The sequence below is a fragment of the Bicyclus anynana genome, chromosome 18 (genome assembly GCF_947172395.1).
Source record: "Bicyclus anynana chromosome 18, ilBicAnyn1.1, whole genome shotgun sequence".
Taxonomy (NCBI): Eukaryota; Metazoa; Arthropoda; class Insecta; order Lepidoptera; family Nymphalidae; genus Bicyclus; species Bicyclus anynana.
In genome coordinates this window covers 11,570,767-11,588,687 of record NC_069100.1, presented here as the reverse complement: position 1 = coordinate 11,588,687, position 17,921 = coordinate 11,570,767, and the positions used below count along the sequence as shown (strand labels likewise).

Sequence of the window (17,921 nt, the reverse complement as noted above, 5' to 3'; positions counted from 1 at the left end):
AGAGAAGGTACCTAATACATAAATCCTAATGGTTTTTGACTTTGCATTGCCCGGAAGTTGATGGTTTTCTATACGTACCTAAGTATATATGTTCTCAATTCGATGCATATGTTTTTTTATGTTTGTTACCTTATAACTTCGTCATTTATAAACCAATTTTGAAAATTCTTTTTTTGTTTGAAAGAGTAGGTATACTTCCAGATTGGTTCCATTACATTTTCATGAAAGTTGAAGTCGGTTGTATTTTTATGTTAAAAAGATCATTTTGTATTTATATTATAAACAAAAACTTGTATACTATTTTATCCGTACCTACCTACTCGCAAAGACGTATCTAGACGTACGTAACCTACCGCTACCTCCGAGCGATTTAGCGTACCGGTATGATGCCGGGTAGAAATCGTGAGAGGTATGGTAAGAATAAACTAAATCTTCCAAGTAACCCTCTAAACTGAATTTACACTTACCATCAGCAAATTCTGCAAAGTTACAGCGATGTGACATCGCTCATTTCCATGGCAACTACGTAGTTAGTGTAATTTTAGTTTTGGCATCCCATAGAAATAAAGTTAAAATTCTAATGAAACTTGTTATAGGTTAATATTACATCGACGAGTATAAAATAGCGGAATCACACCAGGTGATATCCTGTCGTCAGTCAGTCGACTTGTCGATGAAATAAAAAAAAATGTCATTTTGACTTGTGTGCAAAAGAAAGCATAACAGATACTCAGACCAAGGCGCGCTTGGAACCCTCGTAAGTTTAAGTTTTCGACTAATTATTGTCACCATTATTTTATAATATTCATACCTGAAGTGCTATTAAACTAAGTTTAATGAAATAAATGAATATTCACTATTGACTATTGATAGCTTAATGAATTCATTGTCACTGGTTGCATAAACTCGTCCACATATCGATATAACATACATGATAACTACATTCTAAACTTTAAAAGGTAGTTTAATTGATTTAGTTAAATCGATCGCAGCAGGCGAGCCGCTTGTGTGCGTTTATTTATTTAATTTAATTTAAATTATTTATTTATTTATTAGTTATAATTTAAATTTAATATATTAAGTATGTTGAAAGGTATAGCAGTGTTTTTGCTGGGTAAGCTAGTATTTTTATTTAATTATTTTTGAACAGACTTTAATAATTCACCTTCCCGGACTTCTAAAAAGTGCTCATGTTTTTTTTACTTACTTTGATAAATTTTGATAGCATTGTCACTTAACATCAGCAGGCTAATTCACTAACATTGACGTATGTTAGTTGACATATACGAAATTGAGATTTTATAGACAACCCTGCGTGTTTATCATACAGTAGATAGATGACATTTCTCAGTTGATTTGATGTTTAGTTTATTTTAATAAGTTCTAAAGATCAAATTAGTGAATAGGTAATCAGCTGAGTTCGTAACCTCCCACCAGCCAGACCTGGATAAATTAAGAAAACCTCAATCAACCCAGCCGGGGATGGAACCCAGCACCTCCGTTTTGTAAATCGAACGCACACACCATTGCGCCATGGAAGCCGTAAAAAAAAACTAATAATAAATATGGTTTTTTTTATTATGGTGTTAATAAAAAAAAAAAACAAATTACAGCGACAGTGGCGGTTTTGTGCCAGCACCCACAGGACTTCGCGTACTACCACGTATTGCATTTACCCCACGACCCGCCCCTGTACCCCGTGTTCCAAAAGCCGCCCCCTACCCCCTTCAGCTGCCAGGGTCGCAGTAGGGGGTATTATGCTGACGTCGACAGTGGATGTCAGGTATTCTGTATTCACACTGCATTTTTTTTCTTTTTTATACTATTAAACTTTGTCCCCGTATTCTTACGGGAACGGGAACTACGCGGTTTCAACTCAATTCAAAGGTCCCGAAATCGAAAGAGTACGTTTTATTTATAATTATTTAATAGCGTTTCATATTATATGTATAAGCCGTATATAATATAACTAGCGGACGCCCGCGACTTCGTCCGTATGGAATTCAGTTTTTCACAAATACCTAGTTTCATTAAAATCCGTCAAGTAGTTTTGTTTCTATAACGAACATACAGACAGACAGACAGACAGACAAAAATTTTACTGATAGCATTTTTGGCATCAGCCTCGATCACTAATCACCCCCTGATAGTTATTTTGGAAATATATTTCATGTACAGAATTGACCTCTCTACAGCTTTTTATGAGTATAGAAGAAGAAGAAGATAATGTCGTTATATGTGAAACTTAATTTCAGGCATATCACTTCTGTTGGCATCAACACGTAGTAAGCACGGACCTTTGCACCAATGGAACCTTGTTCAACGAGCAGTTTCAGGTGACTATATTTTTTTTTTATTTTATTCACGTCGTTGGTCTATAGGACGAGAGCCTGTGGTACCAAGATCTTCCCCATTTTTTTTCATTTTGGGTTTTAAGCCCTATATTTTTTGTTCTTTTAAGATAAAAATAATTTGTTCTGCTTAGTTGATACACGGAATAAAGACCCAGCATCCATACAAAATTGGGACATGTCCTTTGTACCTCTTCCAAGAAAGCTTACTTCCATCTTCGACTGCATCGTCTTTTTATACTGATAACAAAAAAAAAATACAATAATTGCTCGTTTAAAGGATTTTGATATGGGGTTTTAACTTTCCAGGTATGCGACCATTTCTACAATGTACGCTGCGGATCTCCCTATGAAGACTTGTAGATATTAGTAATAAATTTATAAATAATATATTTTATGACAAATCACGTTCCTGCAAAAATGATTTTTATTTCTGAATTCCTTTTTGGAAATCGGTCAAAGCATAGTAAAATAATAAAATATGAGTAGAAATAAATGTATTTTTATGCAAATTACTTTATTCTACTTTGCAAAAATAAATTTTATGCAAAAATGCATTTAATTCTTCGCACAAATCCAAGGGACATCCAACGGCTTTGACTATTTAGACTGGTCGAAGGTCAACGTACATGACTACTACGTACGAAGCATTTTGGGTGTTCTTGCTTCGCACAGCGAAGTTAAGGAAGTCCCTAACCTAACCAATTTCTGTTCTTTGCTACCACGTACAACATGGGTAATGGCTATTTTTATGTCTATTTGTTGTAATCTAGCTGGGAGTTGAACCCACTTACTTGCGAGCCATCATTTCCACGCCGGAGTTTAATAACGTAATGAAATCTTACTTTATTTATCTAGTAAAAATAGCAAAGCCAAGTACTAATTTGAGATTTGGACCACCGCTTGCTTATCACACAGTTCAGACAGTTAACTATCAATTTTTAGAAGCTTTTATTGAACTTTCCTTGTTAGTTACCTATGTGTAAGTCAAATCTGAAATGCTAAATTAAAATTAGAACTTGCTGTTATATTGAACTCATTCTTGGCATTTGAAGTACTCACTCTCCGGCACAGAGTATATGATGACAGATGGATGGAGAGCGACGCGCCTAAAAATGAGTCTATTGCTCGCTCCTCTGTCGCAACGGTATGTCCTGAAACCCCCGCATCTTTGATTGAGTGATTATATGCAATGAATTTTTACCCGACTGCGTTTTTAGAGTAAAATTATTACATAGACCCGACTGCGTAGGGTAATTAATGTTCTTTAGAAGAATGTTTGGCTTATTCATAAGTTTCCTGTACCCCTCCAATTAGTCGGGAAGACTGTGTCAGAATTATAAGTGGGTCCAACAATAATCCAGCGGACGGTGATTGAATCTCTAACCTGTCGGTGTGAGCTCAGCCTTTTTACCGTGGAACTATTGAGGTGATGTTATTCATCAAGTGAACATTTTTCGTCGTCGTTTTGAACTACTGTTTGATGACTAAACTGTGGCCGACCTTAAGCCAAAGCAATAAAGTGTGAGAACAAAGAAATAAATAAAGAAACACCATCGCACTGCTCGCTGAATTAAGATGGACGCGCTTTATCCACCCCTCGGGGAAAGAGTTCCAGTACGTTACCGGAGATATAATATTAGATTTTGCCTTCAAGCTAGGTAGTAAATAATATGGATGCGAAAATTTTAAATACACTGCCATCCATAGTGCAAGTATTTGTTAAAAAAAATCCTGATGAGTATCCCATTGTTGAGTATTAATTAATCTACTCATATGTTATCGTGCCATACGCCGAAAGGAGAAGGAAAGCCGAAGGAAGAGAAAGGAGGCATAGCTTCGAGGCCCCATGCAGATCATTCGATCGGAGATGACCTACCGTGTTATTATTGTGTACGGATACCGTCGCACTAAAATTACACTAATTTCAGAGGGGGCAAATATATATTCGGGGGTCACGTTGCCACCGTTACCTCTACAGTTACCGTCGTTTATTGATTGTTAAAACCTCGTTGGTCAATTTGTAAAGTTCTCATCGGAAAGGTAAGTTGGGGAGGTAGACTGATACGAATCTGTCTCTCCCTCTCGTTATAAAAAACTACCTTTTTATAATAACAGAATAGATTATAAGAAATCTGCTTATCCGCTTGCAGGGTTTTTTAGTGCCCAAACACCCAGATCCAGATCGAGGAAGCTTTACGTGCCATCTGACGGACTACCTACTGCCTTCTGTATCCGATTCTTGATTCCCGTACCGAGTGAAACTTTCCTAAGGTGTCTGTGGAAACTTGTCACTTTAAGACAATAATATTGGAACAATAATGGTTGACTCAATATTTCACATGGTGGTAATCTAATAAGGAAGTTCCACAAGTTCCAAGTATTTTGATTTTGAGATTATCGTCACGTGAACAAGAGCAGGAGCAGTGAACAATTATATTGCTCGGCGTACTGATCGATCGACTAGCACTATATCAGGTACTAGCGAACGCCCGCGACTTCGTCCGCGTGAAACTCGTTGTAAATTTTCAACTACTCCTACCCTACCCCTACCCTATCCCTACCTACCCCTACCAATACCCTACCCTATTCCTACCCTACCTAACGTTTCATAAATATACCTTACGCACCCTCGTATTGGTAACGCCCACTTCGCAACGGGCCGTGCAGCAAAAAACATAATATTTTAATTTCGCCATAACTTCAAAACTAAACGTCCAATTTTAATTATTTAAAGACCAAATATTATCTACATAAATTGTACTTAGTTTATTATTTTAATAGCATGAGTAAAATAAATGCGTTTAAATGTAGTCCAAAAAAAATAAATTTTTTAAATAAAAAAATTGCCTCACTCGACATAGATAGGTATAGTGTGTCGCGGACTTTTTTGTAGATATTTATAAGATCTACAATGAATTAGAACATTTTATGGTTCTATCTTTTATAGTTTAGTCAGCGTACGCAAAATAAATACTTTTCTGGTTGATTTTTTACACCTTGTGTCCGAAAAACCCAAATATCTTACGGAACCCTATTTTTTTCCAAAATAAAATTTAGCCTATGTTACTTGTGGATAATGTAGTTTCGAATGGTGAAAGAATTTTTAAATCGGTCCAGTAGTTTTTTAGCCTATTCATTACAAACAAACAAACATACAAACAAAGTTTTCCTCTTTATAATTTCTAGGATTCAAAGTTACTTAGCTTACTGATAGCTTAGCTTTTGCGGTGGTTATAAAGCCGCGCCGGTAAATAAAAAGTAGCGTCGTCCAATCTCATATTCAGTCGTGTTTGACGCCCTGCAGTGTGAGTGAGAATCTTTTCTATTGCGTTTTCTGGCTTCTACTATTGATTCATTTTTCAGTTTTTTATTCATTCGGTAAGTCGATTTGTGATATAATTTTTCCGTACCACGAACATATGTAAATGCAAAAAAGAAGAAAAATCTATTCCTCAACACTGAACAGTAATTTAGAGTCATCATATCCTGATGGTGCCCATATTGGTTTCGGAGTAAATGTTACGTAGAGGGTTCGGATTGTTGCCGTCGGGTTTTCGCTTAAAATAGCAAAATAAAATGCATTTTGTTTGATATAAATTATAATAATAAACTTCTGTAAGATTACGCCTGCTTCTTATTGCTTAATTCAATATGTAAGAAAAATATGATTATAAATAAATAAATAAAATAGCCTTCATTAATAGTAATTTTTCTTCATTAATAATAATTTTGTACAATTAAGCGATGTCCTTAATCTCATTGTGCCTCATGGCAAAGGCCTCCTCTAGCTCCCGCCAGTGCTTCCTGTCCAGAGCTACTCTTCTCCAGAATTTGCCAGCTGTAAGCTTCAGCTTGTTTTCCCATCGTCTACCTATGTCTCTTTTTTCGTCTCCCATTGCGAGGGCACCGTTGTGTGACAAGGGTACTTCACTTTTCTTGAGGATCCCGAAGCATATGACCTGTTCATCTCCACTTAAGCTGGTCCATCCTGGTTAAAATGTCGGTAACTCTGGTCTTTTTCCTTATATCAATGTTTCTTATTCTGTCTCTCTTCTTTACTGCCACCATACTACGCTCCATTGCCCTCTGGCATTTCTGGAGACTATCCTAAAATATGATTATAATCAGGTAATAAATTTTCTTTTTAAAAACTAGCAGAGCAGAGAAAATGTATGAAAATTTTTCATACATTTATTTTCCTTTCATTATTATAATAGTTAAGCTGCTATTACATTTTCTGTTTGGTCTCATATATTATGTAAAATGTAGATTGTTTTAAATGTTTAAAGTTGATTAGCAGAGCTATTGTCCTTCGCCTTAGCTTATAAGTTCTTCTTCAGATAACAAGATCTTGGGTTCGTGTCCTGGCTCGGACTGTGAAATACTGAACTTTTCTTTCTTAGAAATTAAAATGTTCGCGAGGCAATTACTTATTTTATCACGCCTGTAGCGTTTCAGCAAAGAATCGTTGGAAATATAAATCGCACTAATATTATAAAGGCGAAAGTTTCTGAGTAAGTGTGTGTGTAAGTGTGAATAATTGTTCCTCCTTTGTGCTGCGGCTACTGAAGCGATTTGGCTAAAATTTGGAATGGAAATAGATTTTACTCTGGCTTAAAACTTAGGCTTACTTTTCATCCCGGAAAAAAATATGGTTCCCGCGGGATTTGTGCAAAACTGAATTCCACGCGGATGAAGTCGCGGGCGTCCGCTAATAATAGAATGAATCAAATGAAAAAGTAGACCTGGCTCAGTTTATTATTATCTAGTTGTGAAGCTTATCGCCACTTATCACGTAAAGTGTCAGGACTCGCGAAAGCACTCAACCTGTCACAGTTTGACAGGCCACTTGATTTGCTGATTAGCTTCCAATTATCTATACTTATTGATTTTCAGGAGTTGTTTATTCTTTATTTTGTTTAAAGCTTTTTTACTTGCCCTGCCGACTAATTCACTAACTTATATTAATCAATTATACTATCATCAAATCAATAACAACCTCATTTATTCCGTAAATCCTAAAGATTTTCTACTATTAGATATGTTACGTGGCTACAAAGTGAGATTTATTTATTTAGTCCAGGTCAGGCTGGTGGGAGGCTACGGCTGTGGCTAGTTACCATCCTGCGGGCACAGACGTGCCGCCAAGCGATTTAGCGTTCCGGTACGATGATGTATGTCGTGTAGAAACTGTTGAGACGAAAAGTACTACCAATTGCGCTAGAGATTTTTTTTTATTTTTATTAAATGACAAGTTGACCCTTGACTGCGATCTCATCTGATGTTAAGTGACGATGCAGTCTAAGAAGTAAGAGGTACAAGTTTATTCTACCCATACTTCTGATGGTTTCTACGGGGCATCGTACGGGAACATTAAATCGTTTGGCTGTACATGTTGGGTGTTGTAGGGTGGTGACTAGCCACGACCGAAGCCTACCACAAGACCAGACCTGAGTTAATTTTCAAGTTTGTGGTCCGTTGCCCTTTTGTTTTAGCTTTAACTGTACGTAAGTAGGTCCCTAGTTACGTAATATAGTATGTATTGTGAACGAAGTCGCTGACGTCGTTAGTATATAGGTACGATGGATACGAGGAATTCAATAAGGGCGTTATTGAAGGAAGTGAATTTCATACGCTTCAAATAGAAATTACATATTTTGTAGTACGTAGGTAGGAATGTTTTAAAAAATAACTGCTTTATTGTAATTTCATTTTTATTGAAATTATTTACGTAGTCTTATCGAAAATTTGGGGAAAACAATGAAATTGCATTCAGGTATACTTCTGAGGCTTCGACTTAGGAAAAGAAGTTCATAAATGTTTTCCACGCACACTAATTATTGGTCAAGATGACTAAGATATTCGTCACACGGCAGGCCCTCAAACTGGCCAATTTCATATAAGAAACATAGAACAAAATGGGGTATTGGGTAGTATGAGTAAATTAAGTGGACTTTGATGGGATCTCACCGACGTCATCAGGGGTTAGGCGAGCGCGGAAACTCCCGTTGGGGCGGAAGGCAGAAGATTTTAGACGTCCGTGCACGGAACCCACGTTCGTATAACGTTTAAAATTGGGAATATTTTCAGACAAATTTTCGACATGTATTGAGAATTGAATGAATTATGGCGATCTTTCTGCTTTGGTTGCTGTTCTTCAACACGCACTCTTGTGATAATATTTACAAGTTCTTCGATGAGATCAACGAGAATTCAAGGATTTTCAACTCCATTGGCGCTGACATAGCGTGGGATGCATCGCTTGAACCTAACAAAGAAGGGTTTGATATGTTATTGTTTATTTTACAATAGATATTAAGTATTTTTTTTAATTGAAGAATTATTAGAAGGTTCAAAGTCACTCAGAGGGCGATGGAGCGAGTTTCTCTGCGTGATCGAATAAGAAATGAGGAGATCCGCAGACGAACGAAAGTCACTAACATAGCTCAGCGAGTCGCGAAGCTGAAGTGGCAATGGGCAGGCCACATAGTTCGAAGAGCCGATAGAAGGTGCTGAAATGGCGACCCTCTAGGTGGACTAAGGACATCAACCGGGTTACAGGGAGCCACTGTCTAAGACCAATTACCTTCTATAAGACCTGCATCGCTAAAGGTTATTCCTTTGACAAAACTATATGATCATGATCTATCGTGTTCATACAAACTGCGCATGTAGTATCGATGTTTCATTGTGGTAAAATAACACGTGTGTGTATTACGATTTAAAATTTATAGTTGTGTGTAGTGTAAGGACACTTGATATAGTAGTATGAGTGTAAGCCCTATATCAGTGGCGTAGCTTGCCTTGGAGAGGCTCTGTATCAAAATTAGTTGGGTGGCCCTAATAGACGAGCGGCAAATTCCGAAAACTTTCTGTACTTGCCCCCCCCCCCCCAAAAAAAAAAAAAAAAAACAAAACAAAATTTCTCGCTTAAAATAAGTATGACAATGACATAATCTATGTAAAATGAGGATGTTATAAACTTTTTGGCGCACGCTTAATTAAGCAAGGAATTAAGAGAGATTGTGCTTTACATTTTACAAAACCTCTGCTTCCACACTTTAGGGCCCCTGAAGTTTGGGGCTTGGCGATACGGCGGTAGCTACTCACCTGTATTCTTCCCCTATATTCTCTCTCATATTAGGAGGCCTGGCTTATAGTGAGCAGTTACATTAAGCTGATACTGATGATGATACTATTCTTGCAATAATCGTTGAATACTTTTCAGGTTGGCAGAAAGAGCAGCCAAATACCAGCACAAAAAGATATCCTGGCAACACGACGCCTGCAGAACATTGTCGGCCATGCACCAACGGCTTATGTTGAACACCACACAGGAGAGACAAGCTTACTTACTGTGTAGAGGACCAAAATATTATTTTAAAGAGGCTCGGTATGTTTAATTGACGAAAGAGGTTCTGTTTAGGTTTCTTTCGTGAGCTAATTTGGTTCGGCTTCAACTGATAGGGGAAGTGTTATCATGGGAGTGGGAACCTTCACATTGAGGGAAGACGGGTGTCACAACAATTATGGGATCGGACTTTAACCACAAAATACATACGAGGTTGTCCCAAAATCTAATAAATCTATCGAGAATATCGAGAAAAATTAAAAAGGAGTTTCTTTGCGTAATCGAATCAGAAATGAGGAGATCCGCAGACGAATCAAAGTCACTGACATAGGTCTGCGAGCTTAGTCTGCGAATCGCAAAGCTCAAGTGGCGGCTCGAGACCGTTGTGTTTGGAAGTCCATGCAAGACTGTCCAGCAGTGGATATCGGATAATGATGAATAATATGAAGGTGATGATTAATAAATCAAAAATACCATAAATCTTTTGAAAACATTCTTGCTTATCTACCTTGTCTTGGTAAATAAATGCAAATTTTCTTTTCTTGCACTATGTAAATATGATAAATTCTCTGAGGATAATTAAAGGTTATTTTATTTGATTTTGTGCAGGGAAATGAGTAACTTATACGAAGAATTACAATCAATATATTCTAACGTAGAAGTGTGTATACCCGATTCTAAATACTCTACCAATTTGACAGAGAAAGAGGACGCCATTTTGAATTATATATCAAAAGTTAAACTGTATTTAAATATGGAACACACAGAATACGACTCTATTATTTCTGCAAAAATGTCGGCCGGTAGAGTGGAGGATAGCCTTTTATGTTTGAAAGGGGAAGAGGATTTTGAAAAGATGATGGAGTTTTCGAGGAAGCCAGAAGTTTTGGAATGGCTGTGGTCAGTTTGGCGCGAAAAAATCCAGAAGATGAGAGAACCGTACAAAAGGCTGGTTGATTTGGAAAACAAGGCTGCCAGAAGGAATGGTAAGTCATTACGCACACTACAGAATTTGAAAAACCTTCGATCTCAAGTTTAGTTTTTTCTGATTGAATAATAATCAATAATGTAATTAGGTATCCTTGGCTAATGCCTATTCTGTATATCCTTGCGAAGTGCCTAGTCGTATCAGTATCACACAGGCAAACTTCCCGAGCTGAATTGCTATTGAAATTAAGATATAGATAAGAGACAGGTGCCTTCGGATCTCCTTCTATATAATATATAGCTTGGCAACGTTGTTGATGACACTGCCATGATATACGGGCGACGGGGAGAAAGCTGCGTGGGTGTGAAATGTCGGGAGTGTTACAAAGGAATTTGCCAAGCTATAGTCAAATTATTTATTGTTGCCAATGAGGCATAAGACGCAGCCTAATATTATATATTTCAAGGTTATAAAGACATCGGTGACGCCTGGCGTGACGAGCTGGAACTACCAGACCTCCGTTCAGTCAGTCGGCAGCTGTACAACGCTGTGAAGCCACTGTATGCCCTGCTTCATGGTGTGGTGAGGTTCTGTCTGCGGAGGGTTTATGGCGATGTCGTGGACGAGAGAGGCCCTATTCCTGCTCATTTATTAGGTATCAATAAACACATTCCTTAATCCATTTTGTTCTTTTTAAAGATCGCGGAAACTGGAATTTTTCCAGGATAACAACAGCGTATGTATCCAGTCTATCTCCATCTAAATTCAGCCAAATCGGTTAAAGACTTGTGGGATGAAAAAGCAACTAACTTATACATTTATGTATATTTTATAATGGGACTATTTCTCTAGAAAATTGAGAAAAAAAATGCGTGAATTGCGAAATTATGTGCAAGTGTTACAGAAAATCATAATGAAAAGCTACTAGCAGAACAGTGGTTCTGCCTTATTATGCATTTCTTACTAAAACGATAAAGTATTATAATGCTTTTTAAATTGGTTTTAGGTAACTTGTGGTCCCAACAATGGGATTCTTTGGCAGATCTGATATTGCCTAGTGTTATTAATTTGGATGATAGAATCAAAAATCTTGGGTGGACTGTAGATGACATGGTATGATTATTTTATTTATTAACAGATGCCTTTGATTACTGTAATTTAAAGTGTTTTTAAGATAGCATGGGTACGGTGACAGTTGCCTTATGACGTTCATAATACTTACTATTATCGTGAATCGCGGCAAACTTTGAAGAGTAAAACGAACGAAATGTCACCGCACCATGCTATCTGAAAAACACTAAAAGTATTTTCTTGTTCAACAAAAAGTACCTATATGTATAACCTGTATATTTTGCCGTATTCCCGTTTTGCTGTCTTTCTGTACCTACGTGTTAAACTTATTAGTAAAATTGTTAAAATATTGTCACCGGACGATTGAAAAAAAATCGGTTATCTGTAAAGTCGGTTTACTGACGACAGTTGAATGTGACAACGTCATAAGAACTAAATAAAATACTGTTCGTTTTTATAAAATACTGTATAATATTCTTCATAAACCAGAATATACTTTATTTCTTGTAAAAAAAGTTGACAACCCTAGAGCGGGGGAACGACGCATGACGTCATCTTTTTTCGAGTGTGCAGCTCCATCGATTTAAAAGACGTTTTCACGTCAAAAGTAATGCCGACTGGCAGTTTTAATATGCTTCATAAAGCAATAGTAGAGTTAGTTTCGTAACTTAGTAACAACAAATTCGAAAATACATTTTAACCTGTTACCTACTGGAAAGTTTCATTTTTGAATGGTGTGAGTTTTATCCTTGGTGCTCTTGTTTTTACTAATCTGTATAGATAAAACATGCAGAAGATTATTATATATCAATGGGTCTGCCAGCTATGACAAAAACTTTTTGGCGGGAATCTGTAATTACGCGGGACAGTCATAAAAAGGCACGCTGTCATGGCACCGCAGCAGACATGTTTAAAAATGGCGACTTCAGGTCAGTATTGCCAGATTAATGATTAAAAAATCTAATAATAAAATAAAATAAAAAAATATTGTTTAAAATTAAATCAACTTGACATTGAAGCAAGTAGCTTCCTACTTTATTGTTTACGATGTTTTTTATAAATCTTGAGATTTTTGTACTCATCTCTGGATTCTGTTATATGTATGTACATAGATACATCTATAAAAAAATGTCTGTTGTTATTAAATCTGTACTAATATAATAATGTCTGGCTAACATGGCTATGTATGTATCAATGATAATTAGTCTGTGGTACAGTGCTCTGTGAATAATATGTGATTTGAAACAGCCTTTTATTAATTATAAATAATACAACAATGTCATTATTATTTTTCAGACTTCTCTATTGCTCAGGTATGACGTTTGAAGATTACTACGTTATCCATCATGAAATGGGACATATACAATATTATATGGCTTATGAAAAGCAACCGGCGATATTTAGAGTAAGAAATTTCCCCAAGTCATCTGCATTATGTTTGTTTTCATCGAAAATCTCAAGTTCCGTTATAACCGGGTGGCATTTTTAATAAAGTGGTATTTGTTAGTTTATTAAATAAAATTTTATTTTTTCTAGCAAGCAAATTCTGCTCTCCACGAAAGCATCGGAGATGCAATTATGTATGGTGTGATGGCACCACAACATTTGCACAGGCTCCGTCTAATCAACGACTCTGAACTGTTTATAGCAAATAAGAGTCATAACGATAAACTTGGAGTAACCGAAAATACAAAAAGTTATGAAGATGTATTTACACACAACACACTTAGTACAACAACGTTTAATGAGAATTATAAGAAAGTTACACCCAAATATAATACAAACTTAGGCTTCTATGAAGATCATATAAAAGCAAATGATGCTAAATTAACTAAAGGTGTAGATAATGATGAAATATTGGACTTATTATCAATTGATGATATATTAATTTTTAAACAAGCTTTGAATAAATTGCCACAGATTCCATTTTCGTTGCTTATGGACGAGTACAGGTGGAAATATTTTGAAGGTTGGTAAGTAGGTAGAAATATTTGGAATGGGATACAATTTTTTCCTATTACGTTTGATATAACAGAGAAACAAAGAGAACGCCCATACATTCAATAAGACAAAAAAATACAAAAAAACACTGTTAAATTTGTCGTTTTAAATAAACTGTATATTGATAACTTTAAAATTTATACTATTCAGTTAAATCAACATTATATATTTGGAGATGTACATTTTACAGGTAGTTTGGAGAAAGATTCACTCAATCAAGAGTTTTGGAAAATGGCGTTAGAGTTGCAAGGAATTGTACCCTTTAGTCATAGAGAGGAGGAATATTTTGACATTGGTGCTAAGTTTCATGTATCTGACAATACACCTTACATACGGTAAGTATGTGTACCGGTCAAATTGAGATTCTACAGGACCCTATGAATCCTTAAGAGCATATTTAATAAATACATACTAAATAGAAAGATTGTTTGCATAAGGATTATTGATTTGTTGTTTCAGTTTACGTGCTTGTTTTAATTGTGTAACATTTTACAAAAAAAAAAAATGTTTAAATATAAGTCTAAGTTTAGAGTAAAGTATTGCAGTAAAACACATATAAAAGTTACATGAAGCATAATAATATACCTAGTGTATTTACAACATTGTAGATATTTCCTGAGCAGTTTCCTACAGCATCAACTTTTTGAAAACCTTTGTAAAGCAGCCGTGTTTGGATACAGGAATGCGAAACAGCCACTTCCAGATACTATATCACTTAACAGATGTGACATATACGGGTCAAAATGTGCTGGGAAGATTTTGAAGTAAGTTTGTATCTGAGCTTAGGCAATATTGGATTGAAGAAGCTATGAAAAATAAAACCTAACAGGGGCTTACGCCTTACGGTATCACAGAGATATCACTCTATCATTACACTATGTGTGTTCTATCGGCCATGAAATTGTAAGATTTGGAAGAATGTTTGAACTTATATCACTGTAGCATACGTAATATTAAAATTAATTATCTGGAAGCTTGAGAATATCGATTCAGATGATTAAGGTTGGAATTTAAATGCTCTTAACATTGATCCTATCCCATAATTCGCAACATTGACATCGACATCATCCCCATTTATTTATCATTAAATTTTACACTTTAACGATATACAAAACGTATTATACCGACTTTAAATATGATTTTGTCATGCCCTTCACTTATTTTAATTTTGTTTAACTATAACTTTCATTAACATATAAATTTCAGAGATATCATGTCTCGAGGATCATCCCAACACTGGCAACAAATTTTGAAAGAAACTACCGGAAGAATGGAGATTAGTGCGGCGTCACTAAAGAGATACTACCAACCTCTATACAAATTATTGACACGTTTGGTAGTAAAATACGACATTCCCATTGGCTGGTAGCTAACTGATTTTAATCTCTTCAGTTTAATCGTACATACTATTTATAGAGCTTTGTTATTTTATTGCTTAAAATTTCATGTTATATTATTATAAATAATAAAATTAATGTGTTAAAATGATCAAGTACCTTTTACTTGAATATACTAACGCTTGACTTCTATTATACCCTTTAGATAAGGTCTAAATCTGGGCATGCTAGCGTAAGATGTACATTGCCAGTATGTATTAAATTATTCGTAGTATCTATTAATATGTGCACATTGCACACCTAAGATCCATGAGGTCTTAGGTCTCATCTTCTGCCTGGCTAGTACCTAGGAGTTAGGTTTGCAATTTTTTTTTTGTTTCCCCGTAATATTGTATTATTTGGTATTTGAAAAAGCTATAATATCAGCAGCAAAAAAGTAGCTATTGTAAAATAGAATAAATAAAACAACAGCGTTTAAATTAACAATAAATATATTTATTTAACTTAATATAATTAAATAGTGCAAAAAAGACAATTTTCGGTAATCAATCCTAATAAATTAATAATATGAACGTTGAAATGTTTAGTCTTAAGACTTGAATTATTCATAAATCATAATACACACTAAGTGGAATAATTTATTAAAGCAATTTAATTAAGTTATAATAATTAATTACAATTAACGATAAGTAATACAATTATTTATCTATTTACAAAATTACTAATAATTATGGTAAACTGACAATGTTATTAACTAATACGGCTTTCCAAGGGTTTGTATAATCTATGTACAATTAATGTTTATTTACAAAATGTCTACTTCCGAACGCTAAAGATAAAAATGTTTTATTTGAAAATGCTAAAAAAACAAGCTTTTACATGGCAGTTTGTAGCATATTATTATAAATTAAGAAAAAATATAATTAAGCTCCGAATCTATATATTTTTCTAGATAAATTTTCCGATTAAGAAAACAAATATCAAAGAAAGCAACGAATTAAAAGTCTATCAAAACAGATCCATCCATTTTCTACAAAAATGGTTATAACATTCGTTTTTAAAATAAAAATTATAAAATGTAGTGATTTTCAATTTTCTGGAAAATTATATGTATTTGTATCATGTTTTTCTTGTTTTATAATGAAGTAGAAGGTTTTAATTTTATGTACTTTATGATTTAAAAAAAATCTAGGTACAGTTGTTTTATATTGGGCACATATTATACAGCAAATTGTTTTAATCACACCAGAGCATTAGCATAAGAATTCCCTTTTACCCTTACCTGACAGACTTACTACAATTTTTTACAATGGCAATGTCTTATTTTGTTGGTCACATCACAGTTTTCTATTGGAATATGTAACAAAAATATATCTACACAAGTAATGTGTAAGAAAATAATAGTGGTTAAGTAAACTTGTTATCATGTTACCTGAAAACCAAAGTAGTAGGCAAAATTCCCTGACATATAATTTTTAGGGAGATTACGCTCAACAAAATGGTAGATTCAGGGAAAATATCTACCAAAATGGTAGTTTCAGTGCTATGAGAGCGTAGTGGCGTGTGATATCCAGTCGACCGTATGCGCTACTCGATGGTATATCCCGGGTTGACCCCTGCTGGCACAGGAGTATCCAGCTGATACGACCCCTATGAGGTACCAGCGTCCAGCGCGCTCCAGCATGAGGGGTCCACCGCTGTCGCCTTGACAGCTGTCCTTGCCGCCACCACGATACCCCGCGCATAACATCTCGGGGTATATCACGACGTTGATGCCTGAAAAACAGTAGGGTATTTTGTAAATATGGAAGAAATTCGAAGTCACAGTTCGCTGAGCATTATAATCACAATATATTGTTTTAAACAGAATATTAATATTAACCAGAGTATTCTTTACCATCAGACTGATCAAAAAACCTTGGACTAGAAATGGACACGACAGTGGTGCAACGTCAGTGGCGTCCCTATGTGCATAATGATGAAATTTCTAACGGATTTGATATAATCGGTATAATCTGTACGTATAGACCAGTTACAAATCTAGTGCACATCACTGCAACAGGTAGAGATCAAAATCTAGACGCTTTATCTATATACCGATGGACGTCCACTGTTGAACTTTAGGCGTCACGTAAGATTGCGATCGCGAGCCGGTGCGGCAGAAATGATAGAACTTTCCAAAGCAGTACTGCCCCAGGAAGGACCACCGCAGTGAGGCAGGCAGACCGGGAGGCAGGGCAGTGCTGCAATACTCACCGTTAGCTCGATGCCACCGCTCACACACTCGGTTGTCTAGTACGGGCACGTCGACGGCCTGTAGGGTGCGTGGGCGCAGCCGTGAGCCGGGGCTTAGCGCGCCCCAGCCGGCCGCCCAGCCGTACTGCCCCAGGAAGTCTGACCCCCGCTCCGGGAGACAGATTGGTGCTGCAATTCAACATCACCATCATCACTAACAATCCATATTCGGCTCATTTTTGAGCACAGGTTTCTTCTCAGAATGAAAGGAAATAGGCTAATAGTCCACCACGCTGGCCTAATGCAGATTGGCTGATTTCACACGCGTAGAGAATTAAGAACGTGTTACTGGTGCAAAGAATGGGAAAGCCATCAGAGGTATTGCAGGAAAGTAGAAATATTTAAAGGTGGAAGCTCAAATACCTGGGTCATTTAATGCGCAACCCAAAATATGACCTGCTCCAGAAAACTCCAGTTTATTATCGAGGGAAAACAAAGGCCTGGGTGTAGACGTACATCTTGGCACAAGAACTTCAATATGAGTACTATAGTACCAAACCACTGTTTCAGGCATCAGTTTGCTAACCTCCGATAGGAGATGGCATTAACAAAAGAAGCATTCAAGCAAAATAAGCTGATGAAAG

The 17,921-nt window shown here is 36.0% G+C and overlaps 3 protein-coding genes across 4 annotated transcripts in view; 2 read left to right on the top strand and 1 right to left on the bottom strand.

Moving 5' to 3' along the window:
• The first annotated feature begins 959 nt into the window (after positions 1-959).
• On the top strand, positions 960-2,772 carry LOC112050034 (U-scoloptoxin(01)-Cw1a-like). The gene is made up of 4 exons (XM_024088158.2): positions 960-1,114; positions 1,614-1,783; positions 2,256-2,336; positions 2,661-2,772. Exons 1-4 carry the CDS (start codon positions 1,084-1,086, stop codon positions 2,712-2,714), a joined length of 336 nt encoding a protein of 111 aa, XP_023943926.1. The 5' UTR covers positions 960-1,083; the 3' UTR covers positions 2,715-2,772.
• A 2,805-nt stretch (positions 2,773-5,577) lies between these two features.
• Positions 5,578-15,415, top strand: LOC112050032 (angiotensin-converting enzyme). Its single transcript, XM_052886941.1, has 12 exons — positions 5,578-5,732; positions 8,445-8,635; positions 9,583-9,747; positions 10,315-10,691; positions 11,100-11,288; positions 11,640-11,746; positions 12,485-12,633; positions 13,001-13,109; positions 13,241-13,673; positions 13,896-14,040; positions 14,314-14,469; positions 14,912-15,415. Exons 2-12 carry the CDS (start codon positions 8,481-8,483, stop codon positions 15,072-15,074), a joined length of 2,148 nt encoding a protein of 715 aa, XP_052742901.1. The 5' UTR covers positions 5,578-5,732; positions 8,445-8,480; the 3' UTR covers positions 15,075-15,415.
• A 100-nt stretch (positions 15,416-15,515) lies between these two features.
• LOC112050031 (transmembrane protease serine 6) overlaps positions 15,516-17,921 on the bottom strand; it is a 47,851-nt gene continuing 45,445 nt past the window's right edge. For both annotated transcript variants that reach the window (XM_024088155.2, XM_052886942.1), the window contains 2 exons: positions 17,299-17,466; positions 15,516-16,818 (listed from right to left, as the gene is read on the bottom strand). In XM_024088155.2, coding sequence (XP_023943923.2) covers positions 16,586-16,818; positions 17,299-17,466 — 401 coding nt within the window. In that variant the 3' untranslated portion in view covers positions 15,516-16,585. The remainder of the gene's footprint in view (positions 16,819-17,298; positions 17,467-17,921) is intronic.